The 26,405-nt window shown below is 37.1% G+C and overlaps 1 protein-coding gene across 3 annotated transcripts; it reads right to left on the bottom strand.

Moving 5' to 3' along the window:
* Nucleotides 1-192: 192 nt before the first annotated feature.
* LOC149818313 (uncharacterized) lies at nt 193-26,405 on the bottom strand. 3 transcript variants are annotated; one of them, XM_089985847.1, is made up of 15 exons: nt 25,944-26,405; nt 25,108-25,720; nt 20,630-20,711; nt 20,414-20,517; nt 20,108-20,234; nt 19,937-20,031; nt 16,694-16,817; nt 2,641-2,721; nt 2,328-2,426; nt 2,024-2,209; nt 1,725-1,806; nt 1,518-1,588; nt 1,342-1,419; nt 621-761; nt 193-544 (listed from the first exon to the last, which is right to left on the bottom strand). In XM_089985847.1, exons 2-15 carry the CDS (start codon nt 25,146-25,148, stop codon nt 350-352), a joined length of 1,506 nt encoding a protein of 501 aa, XP_089841973.1. In that variant the 5' UTR covers nt 25,149-25,720; nt 25,944-26,405; the 3' UTR covers nt 193-349. The 3 variants fall into 3 exon arrangements, 2 of the variants coding, with proteins under 2 accessions (XP_089841973.1, XP_089841974.1); XR_016427416.1 differs by having other exon boundaries at nt 1,511-1,588; nt 25,108-26,405; XM_089985848.1 differs by having other exon boundaries at nt 20,626-20,711; nt 25,108-26,405.

The raw sequence follows: 26,405 nt of genomic DNA, 5'->3' as shown, positions 1-26,405 counted from the left end.
TGATGGCAAAAGCAACTATTATCCATATATGAGATTTCCTAAGTTTTCCACATGAACACCCTGCAAGTTTGGGTGTTCTCAATCGAGAATGGCACTAGGAAAACACCTTTCACACAAAAACAAATTGATACTTCAAACAAGTGAAATAGCAAAGATAAAAGCAATAAAAAGAAAAACGATCAGTACTCAAGCTAGCGAAAACCAACTTTCTCACACCTTTGGAAGGAATTGTTATACAAGAACAGACAACACCACTATTGTGGAATAATTGACAAACAGATTCCTGCCATGAGGGAAAACATTGTTACACGACATGCCCACCTTTGGCTTGCCTAAAATGCTTGCTTGATCACGAAGAATGATGGCTCCTATGGTACATGTGTTTGAATATACATGACTTCAACCGCTGGCTGAGAGATTCCGATTTCTCAAGCTTTTCACGCTTGGGCTTCTTTGGTATAGAAGAGTCTTTTTGTTTGTTTGACTGCAACTCAGATCTGCCTTGGAACTTACGGAGAGGAGTTGCAAGTGCCCTTAAAACAGCCTGCAAAGCTTTTGTTATTTTAATATTATGAAATAAAGAAGAAAAGAAGATACTGAACAGAGAGATGAAATAGAACCTGGTGTCTACTGTAGGTACTCGTGCAATCTGCAGAAGAGGACTCGTCACTTACTCCACCTAGAGAGGAGCACCGGCCCCAGCTCTCACGATTTGAACTAGAGTAGGAGCAGCATTCTTCCCCCTGCCTGATTGCCTTTTCCTGAAAAGTAGGAAGTTTGTAACAGATCTCAGAACCCCACACAATCTATTGGAAAGTCATCGTGATTAGTATGCAAGAGTTAAAGAAATCTCCAGTTTTCCCTTTTCAAGGGTTGGCCATAGCATGAATTTTAGGCAAGGAATCTAATAGGTAAACAAACAAATGCTCAAGAATCAAACTTTTAAGCCAACCACGGCACATGAAATATGAACTGAAAACACTAAACATGAATTAAAATTCTCTGAATGTTGCATTTATCTTTTACAGATCACAGTTAAGGAATTCAGCTCAAATATAGATTGGGTTAATTTTGGAAGAATAAATTCCATTTATTTCTTCTATCCAGTTATAGATAACTTGGTTCTAGATTAAATCCTGGAAAAGAAGGAAGTTAGTATGAAATTGCTTAAGAGATAAAAGAAATCCTTGGCAAAATCAAGGGATTTAAGGTTCCCATCAACCAATAACTACAGCAGGCTGTACAAATTTTGGAACATAAGGGCAAAACTTCCCAGATTAAAAGTCATAAACCCAAAAATTCAATGTAAATTCATCTCCCATGCAAGTTAAACAAACTTACCTGTAACTGCAGCTCCTGATTGCTATCATTTCCATCCATTTCAATAACCATATTACCTTTTTCAAGCAATGATGAAATCTGAAAAAGGATAGAGTAACACTTTTAAAAAAAAATATTCGAACAATTCCTGGAAGAAAAACAAAAAAGGTATAATTCAAAAGATCATTACCCCTTACCCTGCCTGTGGTTCTCGGTGTAAAAGCTCCAAAATCAGAAAGCAATTCACCAACTGACTTTGTATGAAGAACTGCAGATTATATGTTAGTCAATGGTTGGACTTGAAGGGCCAAAAAATAGGAACATAACCAATTCAATAAACTACAAGATCAGCATTCCAATTCCCTGATAGCCAATCTAGAGGCTCATTATGTTGAATATCTTACCAGCTGAGAATGGTGCAGAAGATGAGCTTGCTGCATCAGCTTCCACCATCCGAAGGCCAGCAATGATTTCATACAACAAGCTCTGTAAGATGTTCAGTGACCCATACCACATTTAAGTCCAATAATGGAAAAACAGTATATTCAGCAGAAGCACAAACTATTCCATTACAATAATTTTTCTGACCAACATAAAAGATATTTTTGTATCCAGATAGCTAGAAGAGCACATTATGCCTTTGTGATTGATTAACTCAAATAAAAGAAATTGATTAAAACCTTGTTATGGTTTGAAAATGTACCTCTTCCATGCCAGCACCAACTTTCAAATCCCCCAAATTATGATATTTCTCAAGCTTACTTGATTCTGATGAAGGAATTTGAGGGGGATGAAGAACATTGTAGAAGAATATGGAGACCGAATCATAATAAAACTGTGGTCGAGGAGAGTTGTGATCACCCTCGAATTTGATGATATTTTTATCTCCCTGCAGAATATTCATTAGTTAAACACAAAATCCTATGGAAAATCCTCACAAAATTGAAGTGCATCACAGATAGAAGTTTCCACTTCAAGAATGTGTAAAAGCCTGTGGTGATACATACTGCATAAGATTTGAAAATGATATCGGAATGATGTGGCTGAATGAATGCATCCCCAGATGCATGCCCAAACAAAGCTGGTATAAAAGTCTTAGGTGCAATCTGTATCACAAGCAAAGAAATTGTAAACATTCGAGGAGATAAGCAACACAACTCAAAGAAGGAAAAGACTGATAGCTTCAAGCCAACATCATACAAGGGATGCACAAAGTGGCTAAGTAAATCAGGTACCACAAATAGCATCCAACAGAAATGAAAACAGATACCACATTACTCAAAGGGAAAATCTCGAGTATGTAGCTTCAATTCAACAAACCTGAGCCGCATTGAGATCCATAATGTCAAACTTGGCCTTTTTCTGAATGACATGCCTCATGTATTGAAGAGCCATTTTGACCTGGTCAAAAAAGTCAGATACTGAAATTGAATGAGATAAAAATGGGGATAGGCAGATAGAAATGCTGTTCACAAATGATCTATGAGAAAACACACACACACACAGAGGTGATCCTGTATGATCTATATAGGGTCTATGGTTTTATATGGGGCAATACCAAACGCCATACCTATATCATAATATTAGGTCAAGATTTGCATGATGTTAGATATTTTTTGGCACATCATTTTGAAAATTTTACATTATGAGTATATCATGATACCATCCAAAAGTATCATTTTTTCAATATTTCAAAAAATTTCAAGAATAAAACCTCTTAGTTCGTTATATTTTATATTTTTTGATGTCTTTCTACTATTTTATACCGATATGCTACATATGCAATATCCAAAAAATACACCTAGGAAGATTCCTTTCTGAACCAATAACATGCATGTTGCTAAATGTGTATACAACAACAACAACAACAACTACGCCTTCATCCCAAAACAATTGGGGTCAGCGATATGAACCAAAAAAGAAATTCATTTTGGGTCTTCCACATGAATCCTTTTCCTCCAATCATTTCTATCCAATGCCATGTCCTCGGTGAGGTTCAAAGCATTCATATCCTTTCCTATCATCTCCATCCAAGTCTTCCTAGGCCTACCCCGACCTCTTTTAACTAATATATTTTCCCATTTCTCCAACCTTCTAACTGGAGCATCATTAGGCCTTCGCCGAATATGTCCAAACCACCGTAAACGATTCTCTCGCATCTTATTTTCAATGGGTGCAACACCTACCTTCTTATGTATCTCCTCGTTCCGAATCTTATCTTTTATTGTATTTCCACACATCCATCTAAGCATCTGCATCTCAGCTACACTCATTTTTTGAATATGATGTCTCTTGGCAGCCCAACATTCCGTACCATATAGTAAAGCGGGTCTAATAGTCGTCCTATAAAACTTTCCCTTCAACCGCAATGGCATTCTACGATCGCACAACACTCCAGTTGCACTTTTCCATTTCATCCACCCAACCTTTATCCTATGATTTACATCTCCATCAATTTCTCCGTACTTTTGAATGATGGATCCCAAATATTTGAAATAATCATTCACCGGTATTACTTGCTCACCAAGCTTCACTACACTCCCATCACTACTTCGTTGCTTACTAAACCGACATTCCATATATTCAGTCTTACTCTTACTCAACTTAAAACCTCTAGCTTCCAATGTCTGTCTCCATAATTCTAACTTAGCATTAACCCCAGCTCTAGACTCATCAATCAAAACAATATCATCAGCAAACAACATACACCACGGTACATTTTCTTGAATTGATCTTGTAAGCTCATCCATCACTATCGCAAATAGGAAAGGGCTTAAAGCAGATCCTTGATGTAACCCAACCGTTATCGGAAAATTGGTTGTCACTCCTCCACAAGTGTGGACATTGGTTACTACTCCTTCATACATATCTTTAATTATACTAATGTACTTGACAGAAACACCTTTCTTCATCATTGTCCACCAGAGAACGTCCCTAGGTACTCTATCGTATGCCTTCTCTAAATCAATAAAAACCATATGCAAATCTTTGTTCCTCTCTCTATATCTTTCAATAAGTTGTCTAAGAAGATGTATAGCTTCCATAGTTGATCTTCCAGGCATAAAACCAAATTGATTCTCCGATATCATGACAACCTTCTTCAACCTAGACTCAATCACCCTCTCCCAAAGTTTCATAGTATGACTCATGAGTTTTATACCACGATAGTTTGTGCAATCTTGTATATCACCCTTATTCTTATATAAAGGCACCAAAGTACTATTCCTTCACTCATTAGGCATCTTATTTGTTCGCCAAATCAAGTTAAAAAGATTTGTCAACCATTCTAAACCTTTCTCTCTCAAGCATTTCCAAGCCTCGATAAGTATACCATCTGGGCCAACTGTCCTTGATTTCATTTTCTTCAAAGCCTCTGCAATTTCTTTCTTTTGAATCGTTGCTAAATGTGTATGCCTTTGAAAATCTAAGAAATCCCTAAATTTATTGATTTCTACTAGTAACAATGCCAAAGAATAGCAAGTGTTTTTTTATGCATTCAAGAATACTTTTTTTTTATTCAAAGAATAGAGAGTGTTTTTGTTTTCTACAAAGAAGGTTCTTACCTTAGTGGTTAACTCATTGGTCATCTTTGGAAGAGGCACAAGTTAAAATCCCACCGTTTACATCTCTTTCAAAGAAAAAAAAAACACTTTTTTTTTTTGGATAACTGGGGAAAACCACCTCACTCATGAGCTAGTTGGTGTAAAAACCCCAGGTCCCCCACCTACCAGGGAGTGCACCTAGCTTCGGCCTCGCAACAAGGGATGTGCACCCCTAGGTGTCAAAACTCGTGACATCTTCAGCTTGGTGACGTTCACAAGTCGCCCCTACCAGATGAGCGGAGTCCTCGTGGGCTCAAGAATACATTTCTATTATGCCTTTTGTCCCACTGCTCCTTCCTATAGAAGTCCATAATTCTCCATTTACATCCACATCAAAGTGCATGCTTTGCAAAAGCCCTTGTAAAGGATAACAATAGCTTTTCTTAGACATAATAACAAGAAAAAGTCATCACATAGCATTGATAAGAGGTCGTGCATCGAGTATGGGAACGTTTGGGTCCATATCCAAACGTCTGATACATCCAAACTGCTCACTTATATTGGTTTCCAGCATGTGCTATATTCTTTTCATTAATCAGTGGCATTCTGTAATATTCACATATTGTAAATCATGTTAGGGTTGAGAGGGGTTAATCGTGTGCAGCCTCCTCCCCTTTCCTGCAAGTCTCTCTCTCTCTTCTCTTCTCTTATTTTCTGCAGAATAGGGCTGCGGTAAAAATCTTTCATGGTATCAGAGCAAGGTTCGGTTGTCTTGCCTAAAGGTATGCCCAGAGAGATCTGATTCAGTCAATCCAATGGTGGGTACTTGTTTCTCTTCATTCTCCTTCTATTCCTATTGTTTCTTTCTCTCATCACCTCAGCTTCTTCGTGCTCTTATCTTAAATCAGTTTTTTTTTTTTCTCAAAACCTAATATTCCTGTGCTGTCATTAAGATTTGCCTTTGTTTGACCTCAAATCTAATTGGTTTCTGTTTTGGGCCTGATGTCAAATCATTCAGCCCTTTTTTTGTTGTGGACATCTGATTTATTCTCCGATCCGATACTCTCTCTATTCTATGAAATTTTTGTTTGCTTATATTTCTACCGTGGATATTTGATTTATTCTCCTTCTATTCCTATTGCATTCTGTTTGCTAGCAAGCTGAATCAAAAAAACTTCTTTTCTACTGTCTTCTGTCTTCTTAACTGTTTTCTCAAAACCATTTTTTTGTGCCTTTTCAACCAGCAACGTAAGATCACGTATATTGGTGTTCTTCGTTTATTGTGAACTGTTATTTACAACTGAATTTTACAACGCTCATAAATCAGTGCCTCCTGTCTAAACATAGGCCAGACGATCTGTTCATTTTATTGCTGAGACTGTAAAAAAAAAAAAAGGTTGACGGGCATAGGTTTACAAATTGTTTGGAACAGCTCATTCAGTTTGTGTTGCTGGTTGAATATTTGTCCTTTCAATCTTTAATGGATTCCTCTTTTACTCAAAATGGTATGTCCTCGAGCTTTCTTCCCCATATCATTTCTGAAAAACTCAATCATTCTAATTACCTGACTTGGAAAAGACAAATCACTCCTTTCATAAGGAGCCAAGATCTCTTTGGGCATCTAGATGGTCCTACACCGGCCCCACCACAGTTTATTTTGCAGGAAATTAAGAATGAAAAAGGAGAGACAATTTCTTCTAAGCACATTCACAATCCAGAATATACTACATGGATGAAACGGGATCAGTGTGTGGTTGCTTACATCACCTCCACTCTTTCTCAAGAAGTGTTAATCTCCATCACAGATGGCCTCACAGCAGAACAATTATGGGCAATGCTTGCAGAGACATATTCTCAAATATCAGAGGCTCGGGTTCTTTACTTGAAGAAGGAATTTCAGAATCCATGTCAATTATGGAGTATCTCAATCGTGTTAAGACCATCTCAGATCAGTTGGGAATAGTTGGAAGTGTAATTTCAGATAAAAAAAAGGTTCAATAAACTCTTAGTGGACTTGGACCAGAGTATTACGCCTTCACTACAACTCTTGAGGTCTTACCTATGTTGCCCACTTTTGGAGAGCTACAAGCCAAGCTATTGCAACATGAGATGAGTATGAAGCAACACTTGAGAGGCAGTGGTGACCAAGGTGGGAATTCACATAATGTGTTGGCTATGGACACATTACCTGGACATGGACGTGGAAATGCAGGATATCAAGGAGGAAGAGGGCGTGGTCGGTTTGGACAAGGGGGTGTGGCATTCTTTGGCATTCTTCCTACACCTAGTACTCCAGGAGGGTTTCAGTCAGGAGGTCAGAAGAGAGTTCTTACCTGTTTTTAGTGCAACAAAAAGGGTCACATAAAAGCAAATTGTTGGTTCAATCCCCAAAACAAGGATAAAGGAAACAAAGCAGAGAATAGACAAATAGGGCAAAGCCAAAGAGCCTCACCAAATAATATACAACAATTGCTAATGATTGCACTGTCAAACATGACGATCAAGCAAAGCGAAGAAGGAGAATGGTATGTTGATTCAGGGGCAGCCACCCACGTGACGGGAAATGCAGGTAAATTGTCTAGTCTATCACCTTATTTCGGTAGAGGGAATATAGTCACTGGTGATGGAAAAACTCACCTCATTACTCACATTGGTAGTGCACACATTCCTATGTCATCTTCTTTTTCTTTGTCTAATGTTGTCCTTGCTCCAAATATTAAAAAGAATATTATTTCAGTTTCTAAACTTGTTGACGATACAAATTCTTTTGTCGAATTCACTCCCTCCTTTGTGTATGTCAAGGATCTTCAAACGAAGATGACGTTTGCTAAAGGGGAGTGGCAAGGAAACATGTATGTCTTCAAGGAGCCTCCTGCCAGCCCTTCATCGTCTTCATTGGAGTTAGCCTTGGAGCCAAGTCATCCTTCATCTTCTTGGTCATTAGTTCATAGTTCTTGTCTTCAGTCAGATGTTGATAATTCTCTTCGATGTAATAAGCCAAATTTATGGCATGGTCGGTTGGGTCATTGTAGTCGTGTTTTTATTGAAAAGCTTGTGTCACAGAGTCTTATTCCAGTGTCCAGTTTGTCTACTGTTTTGAATGTCAAGAAGTGTCCAAGTTGTGAACTTTGCAAAAGTCATGTGCTTCCTTTCAATGTTCTGAATAAAAGGGCTTCTGAACCTTTTGAGCTTATATGTTCTGATGTATGGGGACCAGCTCCCATTGATTCTTTATTTGGTTCTCGATATTATGTCATGTTTATTGATTCCTACTCTCGATATACTTGGATTTACTTCATGAGGCATAAATCACAAGTGTTCCAATTATTTCAAGAATTTCATGCACTGATTCAAACACAATTCTCATCTAAAGTTAAGTGCTTCCAATGCGACAGTGTGGGGGAATATTCTTCAGATGACTTTATTGCTTTTCTACGAGATAATGGAATAACTCGGCAAGTTTTCTGTCCCTACACTCCTCAGCAGAATGGAGTTGCCGAATGTGAACATCGACATTGTTGAAACAGCCATGAGCATGATGCATGATAGTAATGTGCTCATATCATTGTGGACAAAAGCTTTTCATACAGCTGTTCACATAATAAATCGTTTACCCATGTCACTCTTGGAGTTCAAATCTCCATATTACACTTTGTTTGGGCGTCATCCTGATTATAGTGAACTACGGGTGTTTGAAAGTATATGTTATGTCCACATTGATGCTTCATTGAGGAATAAATTTCATGACAAAGTTGTTCAGTGCAAATTTGTTGGATATGCAGATGAGTATAAGGGGTTTAGGTGTTATGATCCCGCAGCCCGACGGATCAAAATCTCTAGAAGCGTTGTGTTTGATGAGAAAATTTTGGGTACGTCTGTAGAACCTTCACAGTTAGTTGAAGTGTATGATCCATGGATGAGTGCTGAATTATTCGCAGAGAACACTTATGGAAATGAGATCAGCAATTCATTATCCTGTCCTTCAAATGATATAAAAGATTTGCAATCTAATGCAGAGGGAAAGGATGACGCGATGCCTCATCGTTTTTCAAGATTTGTATACACTCGGCGAGAAGGGAGTAGGAGTTCTAAAAGTGTTAATAATAGGAGTCAGGAACAACAATAGAATAGGAGATCTGGGAGGACACGACATCCCATACATAGATGGGTAAGCTACGAAAACTTCTCTTTGGATTTTAAACTTTTCATGACTCAAGTTGCAAAGCAAGATGAGCATGTTTTCTTTGAGCAAGCATCTCAATCTCAAAAATGGATAGAGGCAATGAATGAAGAAATGGATGCCATGTCAAACTTGGAAAAATGTTCCTAGGCCTCAAGGAAAGAATGTAGTAGGCTCCAAGTGGGTTTATAAAATAAAATATAAACCCAATGGGAGCATTGAGCGTTACAAGGCGAGACTCGTGGCCCGAGGATTTACACAACAATTTGGTGAAGACTACGATGAGACATTTAGTCTTGTGGTTAAAATGGGCACTATTCGAGTAATAATATCTTTGGATGTAGAACATGGGTGGAAATTAAGTCAAATGGATGATAAAAACGCATTCCTTCATGGTGACCTAAAAGAAGTACACATGGAACAACCTCGTGGATATACAGAAAGAGATCCTCGACTATGGGTTTGTAAATTGCAGAAATTTCTCTATGGTCTCAAACAGGCCTCGAGATCGTGGTTTGACAGTTTTTCTCTCAAAATCCAAGAATGTGGATTCCACATGTGTGCCCTAGATTACTCCCTCTTTATTTTCAAAAGTGAAAACATAATCACTTTATTGCTCATATACGTTGATGATATTAACTCCGCCTGTGTATAACTGTTTAGTTATACACTGCCGGTCCCAAGCCCGGATAAAGGAGGAGGGTTGCGGTAGGCTTGTGACAGTCAGCATAAAAACTTAGTCATACCCTATGAATATGAACCAATATGAGAATTTCGTTGGGGCGTTCCCTACTGAGCGACGCGATGTACTCTATAGGCCCGGAGGCAGTGATAAATGGGCAAGGGTTGCTAGGTCGTCGCCCGGAAGCGACGCGTCACACCGGCGCCCGGGTGTGGTGTCAAATAGGCAAGGGTTCTCTCACTTTGTTGGACGGGTGGGGGTAAAGAAGTTAGTCCAAGACCATAAAATTAGGTTAGCCACTTGAAACATAGGGTCTTTAACTGGTAAGTTGGTAGAGTTAGTAGATGTTATGTGTAGGAGAAAGATTGATATTTTATGTCTACAAGAGACCAAATGGGTAGGTGAGAAAGCAAAAGTGATAGAACCTTGGGGATATAAGATTTGGTATACAGGAATAAATAGGAATAGGAATGGAGTAGGGATTGTTATGAGTCGTGAGTTTATAGATAATGTAGTTGAGGTCCGTAGGAAGGGTGATAGGATTTTACTTATTAAATTAGTATTAGGTACGAATATTATTAATGTTATTAGTGTTTATGCACCTCAAGTAGGTTTAGATGATTCCACTAAGTGTCAATTTTGGGAAGATTTAGATGGAGTAGTACAAGGGATATCTTATGGAGAAAGGCTTTTCATCGACGGTGACCTTAATGGGCATGTAGGCATTAGTAGGGATGGATTTGAGAGTATCCATGGAGGCTATGGTATAGGAGAAAGAAACGATAGTGGAGAAAGGATTTTAGATTTTGGTTTGTCCTATGATATGATCTTAGCAAACACTTGGTTTAGGAAGAGGGAGTCTCACCTAGTAACATTTAAAAATGGGGTTAATACGAGTCAGATAGATTTTTTCCTACTTAGAAAGAAAGATAGGGGTTGTTGCATCGATTGTAAGGTTATACCGGGAGAAAGTGTAACTACACAACATAGAGTCTTAATTTTAGATCTTAGAATTAGACAATGCCGCAAAAGGGATAGACATAGGATAGATCCAAGAATTAAGTGGTGGGCACTGAAAGGAGCTAAACAAGGAATGTTTGTAGAGCGGGTAGTTAAGGAAGTTGATTGGTGTCTCGAGGAGGATTCAGAATCTATGTGGAATAAGATAGCGGGTGGCATGAGAAAGGTGGCTAAGGAGGTATTGGGTGAGTCTAAAGGCGGTGCACCGCTAGGTAAGGATACATCGTGGTGGAACGAGGATGTCAAATTAGCTATTAAGGTTAAAAGAGAGTGTTATAGAAATCTAAGTAAAAGTCGTGATAATGAGAATTTGGAGAAGTATATGATGAAATTCCACAAGAGGGGGTGAATAGTGAAATACGATAAAGATCGATAAAATAAAATAATCAGGCAATAAGGAACAACACATAAAACACAGAATTTATACTGGTTCGGTCAATACCCAGACCTACATCCAGTCCCCAAGCAAACCACTTGAGTTTTCCACTATAACATCCGAGTCACCGGATAAATAGTACAACACCCTCTTCCTCAGAGGTCTTCTTCTCTCAACAGAGAAGGGGCACACCCTCTTCCACAGAGGTCTTCTTCTCTCAACAGAGAAGGACAACACCCTCTTTCACAGAGATCTTCTTCTCTCAACAGAGAAGGGCAACACCCTCTTTCACAGAGGTCTACTTCTTTCAACAAAGAAGGAAAATAGTGAGTAACACAGTTACAATACTTCCTATAGAACCTTCAGAATGATATGAATGCACGAATGAAGGATTCTCAGAATGTTCTGTTTGTCACTCAGAGGATACTCTTTGTCAAAGAGCTATACTTGACTTTTTTCTCTTTTCTTTCTTTTCTTTTTTCTCTTTCTTTTTCAAGGCTCTCTTTTCAAATATCGAATAGGAATTTTTCTCGTTGTAAGCTCACATGTCCATTCCATTCCATATTGAATAGTTTAGTTGAGTGTGTTTATATAGCTTTAAAAAGTAGTCGTTACATTTTGAAATTGTAGCCTTTTTGAGATGTGAAATGTTATGTCATTTCAAAAACATCTTTAGAGAAATTCGAGAAAGCCTTTTTCCATAAAAGTAAAATATGGGGTACACTAGTCGTTGTAATATTTTAGGTAATACATATTTTATGTAAAAAGTCTATTTCTTACAATAGTACATTGAACGTTGGATTGTAGTTTTGTCTTTATCCTAATTAATGATTTGAGGTACATAAGTACTTCTTTACTTTAAATGAGTGAAAGTACAATGAGTGCTTTGAGATATTTATTTGTACATAGTCATGTCAAGTGTTTTCTTTATGTTGTGTTTTTCAAAGTCTTCAGAGAGAATGAGGACTACAAGAAAGTCGACATTCTTGAGAAGGATATTTAACAAGGATTTCTTACAGGAGGTATTTAATGTTATACAAAGAGAATGATGACTTAAGTAAGTCGACATTCTATGGGTTTGTAAAAAGGTAACTACAGTCTTTTCAAAACCTTTATTATATTTGTTTTCTTTGTGTAGCCGATTTTCATGTTTTGTCTTTTTCCTATATTTGAAAACATTTCTTTAAAGATGGTAACTAGAGTCTTTTCAAAACATATTATATTTGTTATGTAGCCGATTTCATGTTTTGTCTTTTTCCTATATTTAAAATCATTTCTTTAAAGAAGGTAACTAGAGTTTTTTCAAAACATATTATATTTGTTTTTCTTTATGTAGCCGATTTCATGTTTTGTCGTTTTCCTACATTTCTTTTCATGTTGTCTTGTATATGATGTAAGGTACAATTATTACATTTTGAAATCATGTCAAAATACCTTTTTCATAAAGGGTTGTAAGAAGGTACAATTATTAGTTTTCAAAAAGGAGCTTTTTGAAACTATCGTATACTTTTATGCTATAGCTTTTATGAATGAGTATGTAATATGCAATATGCATGTTCCTGAAGGTTCTGTTACATATGACTCTAAAGAAGAAAAAAATCTTCATCTTGAGGTAGCCGATCTCTTCAGTTGATCTTTAGGAATCCATGGCTCATCAAGCTTTTTCTTCAAGGAGTATGATTGCACTAGTTGTACTTGAACAGGAAGTCTCCATCCTTTTTGGGTGAGATATCCTTGTATCAAATACTCGTTAGATTTATGGCAAAACATATTCAGTCATAATATAACATTTTTCAAGAAGACATATTATCATATCATATAAAATCAAATACGACAATGTATCATATTATGTGACATCAAAACAGAGTTTCTCAACATATGATAGCAAAGAAGAAAGCTAAAAAAGTAGTTCGGAACGCGAGGGATAAGGTATATAAGGAGGTTTATGACAAGTTGGATACCAAAGAGGGTGAGAAGGATATTTATAGGATTGCAAAAATGAGAGATAGGAAATCGAGGGATCTGGGTATGGTTAGATGTATCAAAGATGAAACGCAAAGGGTTTTAGTCAAAGATGAGGAGATTAAGGAGAGATGGAAAGATTATTTTGATAAGCTATTTAATGAAAGTCATGCTCAGGATTTTGGAGACTTTTCCATTCCTTTTCATGAGATGAATCGTGACTTCATGCGCAAGATTCAAAAGAAAGAAATCGCAGAGGCTTTGAAGAAAATGAAATCAAGAAGGGCAGTTGGATTGTCATGATATCGGAGAATCAATTTGGTTTTATGCATGGAAGATCTACTATGAAAGCTATACATCTTCTTAGACAACTTATTGAGAAAAATAGAGAGAGGAACAAAGATTTGTATATGGTTTTTATTGATTTGGAGAAGGCTTACGATAGAGTATCTAGGGACGTTCTCTGGTGGACAATGATGAAGAAAGGTGTTTCTCTCAAGTACATTAGTATAATTAAAGATATGTATGAAGGAGTAGTAACCAATGTCCACACTTGTGGAGGAGTGACAACCAATTTTCCGATAACGGTTGGGTTACATCAAGGATCTGCTTTAAGCCCTTTCCTATTTGCGATAGTGATGGATGAGCTTACAAGATCAATTCAAGAAAATGTACCGTGGTGTATGTTGTTTGCTGATGATATTGTTTTGATTGATGAGTCTAGAGCTGGGGTTAATGCTAAGTTAGAATTATGGAGACAGACATTGGAAGCTAGAGGTTTTAAGTTGAGTAAGAGTAAGACTGAATATATGGAATGTCGGTTTACTAAGCAACGAAATAGAGATGGGAGTGTAGTGAAGCTTGGTGAGAAAGAAATACCGGTGGATGATTCTTTCAAATATTTGGGATCTATCATTCAAAAGTATGGAGAAATTGATGGAGATGTAAATCATAGGATAAAGGTTGGGTGGATGAAATAGAAGAGTGCAACTGGAGTGTTGTGCGATCGTAGAATGCCATTGCGGTTGAAGGGAAAGTTTTATAGGACGACTATTAGGCCCGCTTTACTATATGGTACGGAATGTTGGGCTGCCAAGAGACATCATATTCAAAAAATGAGTGTAGTTGAGATGCGTATGCTGAGATGGATGTGTGGAAATACAATAAAAGATAAGATTCAGAACGAGGAGATACGTAAGAAGGTAGGCGTTGCACCCATTGAAAATAAGATGAGAGAGAATCGTTTACGGTGGTTTGGACATATTCGACGAAGGCCTAATGATGCTCCAGTTAGAAGGATGGAGAAATGGGAAAATATATTAGTTAAAAGAGGTCGGGGTAGGCCTAGGAAGACATGGATGGAGGTGATAGGAAAGGATATGAATGCTTTGAACCTCACCGAGGACATGGCATTGGATAGAAATGAATGGAGGAGAAGGATTCATGTGGAAGACCCAGAATGATTTTCTTTGTTGGTTCATATCGCCGACCCCAATTGTTTTGGGATGAAGGCGTAGTTGTTGTTGTTGTTGTATATGTTGATGATATTGTCGTCACTGGGAGTTCAGAGAAACATATAGAGGAAGTGAAGACTCTTCTAATGAAAAATTTTAAAATGAAGGATCTTGGAGACCTTCGATACTTCTTGGGGTAGAGGTTGACAGGCAGACCGACTCTCTTATTCTGCTGCAACAGAAATACACTCTTGATTTGCTGAATAAAACAGGTATGACAAATTGTAAACCTGTTGGGACTCCTAGTGTTTTAAACCAGCGATTAAGTGCAGATGATGGAGAGTTATGCATCGATCCCACTAGATACCGAAGTATTGTTGGGGCTTTACAATATCTTACGTTTACTAGGCCTGATATTGTTTATGTTGTTAATCAGGTCTCTGAGTTTATGCATGATCCAAGAGAGACTCATATGGATGCAGTTAAAAGGATATTACGTTATCTGAAGGGAAAAATAGGAGATGGTCTTGTCTATCGTAAGAGTGAGGGGGGTAGGACAGGGCATAAGCTTATTACTTATACAGATGAAGATTGGGCGGGAGACCCTGATGAGAGGAGGTCTACATCTGGTTACTGCATATTCATTGGGCAAAATCTTGTGTCATGGAGTAGTCGCAAACAGAAAGTTGTGGCACGATCTAGCACGAAAGCTGAGTATCGATCTATGGCAACTGGTAGTGCTGAAGTGACTTGGATTAGACATTTGCTTGAGGATCTTAGAGAAAAAGTCAAGGATTCAGTGTTAATGGTAGATAATCAAAGTGCCATTAACATTGCTTTTAATCTTATTCATCACAATCGCACAAAACATATTGAGATAGACCAGCATTTTATCAGACAAAAGGTGGAGACTAAGGAAATCCAACCACTGTATGTTTGTACAAAAGAACAAGTTGCAAATCTTCTCACTAAAGGATTAACAAAACATCAGTTTTGGTTTCTCAAGAGCAAGTTGTTCATGGTCCAGGACCATGTACAACTTGAGGGAGGGTGATAAGAGGTCGTGCATCGAGTATGTGAACGTTTGGGTCCAAATCCAAACGTCTAATAGATCCAAACTGCTCACTTATATTGGTTTTCAGCATGTGCTATATTCTTTTCATTATTTAGTGGCATTCTGTAATATTCACATATTGTAAATCATGTTATATAAGTAATCATGTTAGGGTTGAGAGGGGTTAACGTGTGCAGCCTCCTCCCTTTTTCCTGCAAGTCTCTCTTCTCTTCTTCTCTTATTTTCTGTAGAATAGGGTTGCGGTGGAAATCTTTCAAGCGTTACACTAAGGTTTGCCACAACCAGTGGCGGAGCCAGAAATTTAAACTAGGGTGGGCACAAATGCATTGTAAAAAAAAAAAAATCTATGAAAATAAACTATACTAATAAGGGCAAAGAAATATAGGCATTTGTTATAATAAAATTTAATGAGAATTTTCACAAAGAAGTATGACAGGATTGTTTGCACTGTAAAGTGGCCGACTGGGGAGGGAAAGAGAGAGAGAGGGGCTCGGGCCTCCGGGGTTGGCCTGTCATCCATCGCGGAGGGGCATGACACCGGTGCCCACCCTGACCCGTCAGTGCCCCGGGTTAGGGTGGGCACTATCCACATAGCCGCCAAGTCAGGGTGGGCACGTGCCCACCCTACCCATAATGTGGCTCTGCCACTGGCCACAACTCTATCAAAAAAAAAATTGTTGCAACTGCATCTTGCATCCTCAGCGACTGCTAAAAAAGCAAGCAGTCCAATATCTTGAGGGAAAGTTTGACTACCAACCCAAATCCAAAGTCCCAGCAAATGTTGGATTTAGAATCCAAAGGGAGGTCTGGCACTGTTTCAAACACCAAAACTCTAAAACTTGAATTTCTAAGACTCAAAGAGGCCAGAATTTGAGGTTTTTAAGCTCAACCATGGCAGTCAGACTTAAATCTCAGGATTTGAGGCCAGTGCATCTTTTCTCTAACAGATTTGAGATCTAAGAATTTTAGATCTGTGGATGAATTAGAGATCAGAGGTAACCAAATGCCCTCCCTTTCCCTTGAAATACAAATCTAGAGTGATTAGTAGAAAAAAGATATGGAAGATGAAAGAAAGCTCATACCGTGAATTTTGGAAGCCTTATTTTATAAACATCTACAAACTCCATCATCAAACCAAATAAGTTAGAGAAAGCACTATCCAACACCATCCCAGCAATGGAGGGGTCATCTGCTCCATAGAGAAGGCTGCAACACAATTAAAAGTGTGAAGCACTAAATATAGAAGAATAAGCTCCACTATCACTTTTTTGCTAATGGATGTTCAAATGCACTAGTCTTTCTTAATCATTAAAATTTTCAACTTTTTAGGTTTTCGATTCTTGCTAGATACCAGATTTAATACTGTCGAATGCCAATTGATATGTAATGTGTTGACAGTTTCTACTGTTCTCATTAGATGATGACTGACGAGGCATTTCTAAGAGACATTTTTTATAACATGAAAACTAGCTTTTAATGCACATTGATTTTATTTATTTTATAAGGAAAAGAAAAAAGAAAGAGGTGATAAGCGGTCAGTGTGAAGCACAAACTTAAAGCATGAAGAAAGAGGCACTGGGATGAACTGAACCAACACCAACCCTACAAAAGTTGATGCAAACCAAATTATAGTTGCACTAGTAAGCACAATTGTAAGCTGCCTGAAAATATTTCTAGCTGATTACTTTATATAATTTATCGTAGTTTAATCAGGAAACATTGACAGAATGGACTTATTGAAAAACGAATACTAATTGTGTCAATATCATAGGTAGAATCTTATTTCTTCGCTAGTTGTTTCATTTCTTGAAAAATTAGCTTGGATTCAATTGTTTTCATACATCCTCATTTAATCGAGTTAGATTTTTGTGGTCACTTACATAAATCATAAAATAGCCTAGAAGCACATGGTGACTTATAGACTAACAAGAAGAATGGTATCCAAGCCATGAAGTAAAAACATTAAGAAAATGAAGCATCATTCACAAAACTTAGGGTTTTAAACTTAGGGTACATTTGGATGATAAAAAATAAAAAAGTCACATTGTCCCGGTTTTTGTCATTCCAACTATTTGTGTACTATCAAATACCAAAAAAAAGTTCCAGCTTTCATCAAAACTAGGGAGTGGTTACATGAAACCAAGCGTGCTCAATTTTCAAGATTCTTAACATTTCTACTAATAGGAGATTCAAAGTTCCACATTTCTCAAATATCAGCTTCGGAAATTCCCTGTTTTTCTTTTTCTAGACAAGCTAGCTTGCTCTCTACCATATTTAACCCCTTCCAATTGCATAGTAACAAAGCCTAATGCCTATCACATATCCCATCCAAGCCAGGCAAGTAGATACTCTTATCACCTGCCCTACTCATGATCAAACGTGCGCTATGCTATAAACCAATGTTGTAAGTATCGTACTGCATCATAACTATGGGCAAAATCGATACGATACACTCGTATCGCGAAAAGAGTGTGTATCGCACGATACAGTCTTGTATTGTACGGTATCGTATGATACATTGTGTATCGTAAGGTACACCTTCGGCGAACTTTAAAAAGGGTCGAATCGTATTTTTTATTTTTTGGGTTTTAAAGACCTCTTGAGGGCCCACTTCCTCATTTGTGTAGATGGCATTAGAGGGGTATACACACACCCTAAGAGTCGTGAGAGCGATTTGGGGGTTGATCCGTGAGCAAGGGAGAGGGCACTTGCATTTTTTCCACGTATATCAGAGATGATGTGGATGTCAAAGGAGGAGGAGGAGGAGAAGAAAAAGAAGATATTGATGATGATTGAGGTTATATTTTCAAAAAACTTGGTTATTTAACACTTAAGTCAAGTGTTTATAAACTTGGTTATTTTGTTTTTGTTTATATAATATGAAAGTGTGAGTCTTGTGACATGTTCTTAATTGCGAGATATTTAATATTTTGCATTGTTCTTGTGGGATAGTTGATGTTTGATGATGTCTTATGCAACTCATAAAGACATAAATGTTTCATATGTGATTTTATGGTTGTATTTTGTGCAACTCATCACTTTTCATGTATTATGATTTTTTTAGAATTTTTGTTATTTTTTGTTTTTTCTTGAATTTTTAGAATTTTTGAATTTTTTTTATTAAAAATTATGATTTTTTACGGTACGATACATATCTTTTTTGGGCCAGACCAATATGGGTAAAGATACGATACTTACAACCTTGCTCTAAACTAGTCAAGCTAAAAGAGAACTTAGGCTCAAGCCTCACCTATAGCCCTACCAAGAGGAAACTACTTAAATTGTGATTTTCTAAGAGGTGCAAGCTTTTGGTAATTCTCGATCTAATGTTGAAAATCATATAGGGACATTTCCCCCTCGTCCCCCAATACCCCAATATCCCATACACACAAACTGGAGATATGAAATTCTTGAAGATAATTTTCTCACTTTTTTGGGATGCTTATACCCCTTGAAACTGTGAATTTTCGATTTTCGTGAGTCACAACACTAAAAGTGGATGGACCCACAAAACTCTTCAACAAAATCGCATATCAGGTTGAGATATTCCAAAAAAGATTGCAAAATTTTAAAACACTTACAAAACTCGTGACAAGTATCGCAAGGCATGTTGCAAAAATCCTTTAAGTGTTGTGGAAGTGCGTACCTTGCGAAATTTCAAAAGAGTATCGCATGAGGTATTGCAAAATTACGAAAAACTTGCAAAATTTTGTTTTATATAAATGACACTTTGTTTCTCAACCCCTTGTTCGCATTCAAATGCCCTATTTTCGCAACCCTAGGGTTCTTTTGGTTACCAAGTAGGGTCTCCAATCCTTCCGACGATCTTTCAACGACATTCAGGCTTTGCAAAAATCCCTCTATGATGGCAGTTCATCGGCAGCGGTTCACCGGCGGTGCTAAACACCAAAAGCATGGGTGAAATTTGTGAACTGTCCACACATAGGTATAGTTGTGTGCGTGCTTGCTTGAATCTTTTCATACTAATATGTGATATTGTGCATTATGAATCTATGACCCCATTTGCATTATCAAGAAATTCATAAAATTGACTCAGATCATGGAAATTATGATCATGAATTAAATTTTTATTTTTTAAATTAAGATAGCCGGAAAGAACCAGACTTAGTCTAGGGCCCTAGCCCAGACCAGGCAAAATGGGACCATTGCATAGGTCACACCTAGCACTTTGATAACCTTAACAATAAGGTACTGGGTAATACAACATATTTTGAATGGCAAACTGTTGTTGTATCCATTCCAGAATGAAGATACGTTCAAGCATGTTCAAGAAATAAACATCTCCACAATTCATCTATAAATACCTTGTAACAGCACCCATTGATCGGCCCCACAAGCCTATGCAGGAAACTTCCTTCTTGTTTCGTAGGTAAGATACTACAACTTTCAAGTCATCTTTCTGAAAGGTATCACAAAATTTTGCAATTAGCAAAGACAGACTTGGCCAGATAGGTTAATAACAAAAGATCTTGTACCTCATGCCAGCCAAGGCTAACATATTCACCATCGGACAACCCTGAACCAGAAAAATCAAGAGTAAAAAGAGTGATATTTGAAGGAAGTAGGATCACAGCTGCTTCATTTGCATCTGCTCTACAGCCACTGCAGTTAACATAAACGAAAAGAAAGAAATTAATCACATCAAGTGATCCTTTTTCTTCCAAAATTTCAAGCATTAGTAGAAATTGACAAATATATGCAACAAAACAAATAATTACTCTTTTGTATATCAGCACATGAAAATGTAAAATGAGAAGCAAACTATAAGAATAACAACAAACCTATTCCCATGGCAGTAAATAACACAAGGAAGAGGGGTGTTTTCTGGTAGTGGTGAGGGAACATAATGGCTGCACTGTAATGTATGACCTCTTCCATTTCTGAGCTGTTAATTTCAGAAAAAGTTACTAATTAAACATAGTTGGATCTTGGATATACCATGATTAAATAAGCATAAACAGAACAGTAATATTCATTTGTTTGACTTCCATACTTGCCTCAACATCTTCACGCTTGAACTTCCTTCCTCCAAGAGTGAATTCGGTCTCCCATAAATACTGATCTGGGTTATACTCTGCCCTGTAATTCGGCCAGATCAATGAGTTCATACAAAGGAAAACAAGTTGCTATGACTCCAACTCTAGTGTAATCCCATATCACATATATGTGTGTGTAAACATGTTTGTAATCCCAGCCACATGTACAGTCGTGTGTGTGTGTGTGTGCACATGTGTGGACATATATTCACCAAAACCTTTTGTTGCCTGAATAGCATGAAAGTATGACACATTAAACATCACTACCAAAAGCAACTCAATGAATTTACAAAGAAAGCACATAAAAGATGTTTTTCATTCCTAAAACACTAGTAAATTTACCTTTGATCTCATTATTTAAACATCCTAAGGATGACAATTAATGTATGGAACCACCACAGAATTTCAAAATTTGTTCAATGAAAAAGATGTAGTGGCCCTTCCTTAAAAGCACATGTATAATTTTCTCTGTCTGCACATGCATGTGCATTCATGAAAATATCCTCAAGGATACTGTAAGAACTGCAAACTAAAAAACCATATTACATAGTGATTCTAATGCCAGTCTAGTGTTTGTTTCCTTTTAAAGAAATTGTCATTTGATTAACTTGACTAATACTTGTTTTCAACTCTAAGAATTGCTCTTGAAAACTCATATAGGAAAGTGTTAATGATTGATGTTGTACAATAATTTCTGCTGATTATGTTAAGAATGTACGGAGGAGCATTTTTGTGACATCACAATTATTTCATACTTCATTGCATATACATGGCATTTATGTATGTTCTCATCCATTCATAAACATATGTATTTAGAGGAATTTCCAGTAAGTATTTAGTCAACAGGTGATTTAATTGCCTGGGATTCTGATTTTGGATGTCTGCACCATCTCACAGATCCTACTTTTAGATAGATTCACTATCTTGAAGTTAAAGATCCCTGAAAGCGTCCAAACTCCATAATCTAATCTCCCTCCCATAAACCATAGACTTTGTGAAGCAATTATAAGAGTTAGATACCCAAGATCAGAAAGTCAATGGCATAAGAAATCTACTTCCAATGGAATTCCAACTTGGTGTATACCAGAACACAATTGATAGGATTTTCTCCTCCAGATTAGTGTCTATCATGACTCATGAGTTTGACTTATGTAACATGGAATATGTTGATATGGAAGGGTATGTCAACCAAATGGCTGCCTAAATGTTCTGTTGCCAATTGGTGTTTACTTAACTAGCATTTTGACATAGAAGTGCCCACCAAAGATCTTGTCCTCACGTACCTCAACAAAATGGTTTGGCCAAAATAAAGCATAGACACATTATAGAAACCACTAGAACTTTGCTTATAACAAACCAAGTACCAAAGGATTTTTGGGTTGAGGTTGCTTTAACTGTTGTTTATCTCATCAACAGAATGACATTCTCATATTTGCAAAATGTGTCACCAGCTGAAAACTTTTTAAAATAACTCATGATTATACTAGATTAAGAGTGTTTGGATGCAAATGTTTTGTTTTTACTATAAAAAATGATAAATTGTCTCCTCGTGCTATACCTTGTGTCTTTTTAGGTTATGCAAATAACCAAAAAGGTTATAGGTTCTTTGATTTTAAAAATAGAAAACTTTATGTTTCAAGGAATGTATTATTCTTAGAAAAAGAAAGTTTTTATTTTGAAAATTCTAAGGAAACAACTAAGTATTTTTTGTTGAATTTAATTCCAAAATTTGATGATGATTATGATTATGGATGTGATCTTTATGAAGATCATGAGATAAAAGATGATTTGGTGAATGAGGACAAAAACTGCATTCAATATTCTAGGTGAAAGGATCCTAAACCCCCATGTACATTAGATAGATATTATAGAACTGAAACCCAGTCTGAAGTCCAATTCAGAAGGTTATTCAGAATTTCAAAACCACCTAAAAATTTTGTATCCTATGATTCTTTTTCATCTAAGTACAAAACCTATATTGCTTTAATTCATTCATATATAGAGCTCTCAACCTATGCTCAAGCCAAAGAACACTATGAGTGGGTAGAAACCATGATGATCGAGCTAGAAGCTTTAGAAGATATCAAAACCTGGACTATTCAAGACATCACACATGGAAAGAAACCCATAGGCTGTAGATGAGTATATAAAGTGAAAACCAATAGTGATAAAACTCTCGAAAGGTACAAGGTCACATTAGTTGTCAAGGGATATTCCCAGAAATATGACATAGATTATGAAGAAACCTTTACTTCAGTTGTTAGGATGACTACTGTTCGAAGCATAGTAGCTTTCTATTAGAAAATGACTCATATACCAAATGAACATCAAAAATGTATTTCTTAATAGAAAGTTAGTTGAAGTTTTTATGGAAGCTCCACCTAGTATAACCATTCCTAAGGAAAAAACTCTTTGTTTGAATAAAGCGGTCTATGGTCTTGAACAAGCACCAAAAGTTTGGTATGATAGGTTTCGTCGAGTTATGCCAGATATTGGATTTCAATCATATTTAACTGACACTATATTGTTTGTTAAAACTTCTAATGCAGGTTTTGTCATCTTTCATCTTTATATAGACAAACAAGGAGTTGAAAATATTAAATATCCCTCAAAAATCATTTTAAAATGACTGATTAGGGTTTTTAAAATATTTCTTAGGAATTGAAGTTGCTTACTCACCTACAGGTTATCTATTGTCTCAGACTAAATTTGCTCTTGATATTATTTTCAGGTTCATAATCACAGATGATAAGAAAGTTGATACTCCTAAGGTTGGCAATGCAAAAATGATAATCGACAAAGAGGAACTACTTGAAAATCCTACCCCCTACAGATAGCTCATTAGAGCAATTTCTTACCTTTCAATTACTAGACCTAACATAGCACACAATGTACACATAGCTAGTCAATTCCAACATGCTTCTACTTCTGTTCACATGTGAGTTGTTTTGCACATTATTAGATATATTAGGTCTTCTACTTATTAAGGCTTTTTCTTGTCTGTTCATCTACTTTACATTTAATTGCTTATATTGATGTTGGTCGGGGAGGTAATCCTAATAAAAGACACTCAACCACAGGCTTTTGTGTCTTTTTAGGTAAATCTCTAATATCTTGGCAATGCAAAAAGCAATAGAAGGTCCCCCTAAGGTCTCTCTCTCCTCGACTGAAACCAAATATCGAGTCATGGCCACAACGACGATAAAAGTAGTTTGGCTCAGAAGATTGTTGGCTGATATGGGAGTCAAATTAACAAGAGCCTCAAAACTGTGTTGTGACAACAAAATTTTTATTTACATTGCCAACAACCGAACCTTTCACGAATGCAAAAAACATATCAAGATGGACTGTCATTACGTACGAGAAGAGTATCTCATGAAACTAATGATCTACCCTATATTACATCAGAGTACCCGTTGATAGATTTCTTTACCAAACTTCTTGCATCTCCTAGAATTCACTTTCTCTTAGGCAAACTTTCGATTATCCTACCGTAAGTTTGAGGAAGAGTGTTAAATTATATATATATATATATATATATATAATATGTAAACATATTTTTTTGTTTTTCATTTTTCTTTTTTGACCAAGTCAACATAGTGTTGACCTTGGTTGACTAGCCATTGGGGCTAGTCCAAAAGGCTCTATAGGGCCTCTCTTGGGTGTATAAAAAGGAGGCAATCCTCTCATTCTAAATAAGCCTTCTTGCATATTTGATGAACATAAATACAATATATTTTTTTATATTTGTGAGCCTACCAACATAGATTTTCTGCTTCCATGTGTTGTTCTTTTTCCAATTTATTTTTCTTCTTTGATCACTAGTGAAATAGGATGGTTCAGTCAGAAGTTTATAGATATCTTTTGGATCAACATGTCGGGACTGTCTTTGGCTTCAGCAACCCTCATACTTGACTCTTTAAACCACTTAGCTATATATCTTACTTCTGTATATTTAGTTGATGAAATGAACCTAGAAATACCTGAACTAAATGCAGTTGAAGTTCATAAACCAATACCACATACTTCATGGCCGCAAGTTTAGAGTTGGACTAAACAATTCCTTTAAGTAGTAAGTAAAGCTCATGCCTAATGATGAATTGCCACAAACTTGATAAGGCAAAAGAGAAGCACCTTGACAGTTGGCACTAATGGGCTATTAGGTAATGAAACATCAACAATTTCATGGAAGGGAAAAATGGATGACTAAAGGCCAGGGCAGATAAATTTAATTCCAATAGTAGAAAAAATTAATAGAACTCATTCAAGGGTGGTGCAAAAAGCTTCAGCAGTTCCATGAATTCAAACTCATAGTTCACTACCTCGGACAACTTACAAGTAGAAGCAACCCAATTTCAACAATGGTAGACTCATTCTACTCGCAAAACTAATTCGGAAATGAATGATGCCAAAACCCCACAGTATAATAAAGACTGTACCTTGGAGGCCGAATCACAAAATTGATGAACTGTTCAATCATCCTCCTCTATACACCACAAAGCTTCCCTGCCGGGCTCAGCAACAAGGACACCGCGATATTGTCACAACTCAAACCTTCATATTAACGGATCTATTATGTGAAACCCACATAAACTGAATGGATGTGGTAAAAGACTAAAAACCTCAGCCTTTCAACGCCCCCAGATTTGAAACTCAGAAACCACAAAAAACACAGCAAGCCACAAAATATCTATTGCAGGATGCCTCAAAATCCAAATAATTTCCTTAATGACCTTTCGCCAATCACACTGCACTTCAAAACTCCACTATAAGTAGAAGTCATGGATTTGAGCAGAAGCCCAAGTCAGCCTACCATCTACAGGACACAAGTTCCCTCCAACTATCAAACCAAAACACCACAAATCACCAGAGATCCCGAGAACCTTAGCAGTGAAGACTCAAAAATTCTCAAGCAAAATCTCGACTTCTAGCCCTGCATTCCCTTTCCACAACCAAAATTCCCAAATTGACCACAAACTCATCCAAACAGAAACGCAAAATCCTCAGTACGCATGTTCAAGCATTCATCCCCGTAATCGCGGCGAGACAAAACTAATCCACCGAGAAAACAGTTCTTAGTTCTTACCCCATTTCCAACCCCCAAGCAAACCACGCGAAAAACCTACTAGATCACAAAAATCAGCCATTTTCACACCAGTACCTCCCAGAATTCCAAAACAATTACGTAAAAAACGCTACAGAAACCCGAAATCCTCACTACAACGAACTCCGGAGGCCTAGAAATCAAAAGCATCACCGATTCCCAGCTACTTACCTACTCAAAATCCACCAGTAAAACCTTCATCGGAAGTCGGAGGAAACCATAAGCCCGAGCTAAAATCGCTCGGAAACGAGTTCTCGAAACCCTAGAATTTCAATCGCCCACAGTTTTCCAGAACGCGAACTGCGCAGAAACTCTCAGCGGCTCGAGACGGAGGGCTTAGAAAACAACGAGGGAATATCCCGAAAACCTTTCCGATTTCCTGATATTGAAAACCCGAGGTTTTCAACGAGCTAGGAATCGTAAGAGAAAAGGGAAGAAGAAGAAAAAAAAAACCTAGAAAATGTGGGTACGGTGAAAAGGAAGCAAAGGGGACGAGAGAAAGAAAGGATTTGGAGGGAGAAAGAGACAGAAAGAAACAGACGATTCTTGTGATGGGAAAACGAAAGAGGGAGGGAAAAGAAAATAACAGACAAAAATAATTTAAAGAAAAAAAAGGAAATGGATTTTATAGTG

The sequence above is a fragment of the Nuphar pumila genome, chromosome 13 (genome assembly GCF_984573655.1).
Source record: "Nuphar pumila chromosome 13, dmNupPumi1.hap1.1, whole genome shotgun sequence".
Taxonomy (NCBI): Eukaryota; Viridiplantae; Streptophyta; class Magnoliopsida; order Nymphaeales; family Nymphaeaceae; genus Nuphar; species Nuphar pumila.
This window is presented reverse-complemented; position numbering and strand designations above follow the sequence as displayed.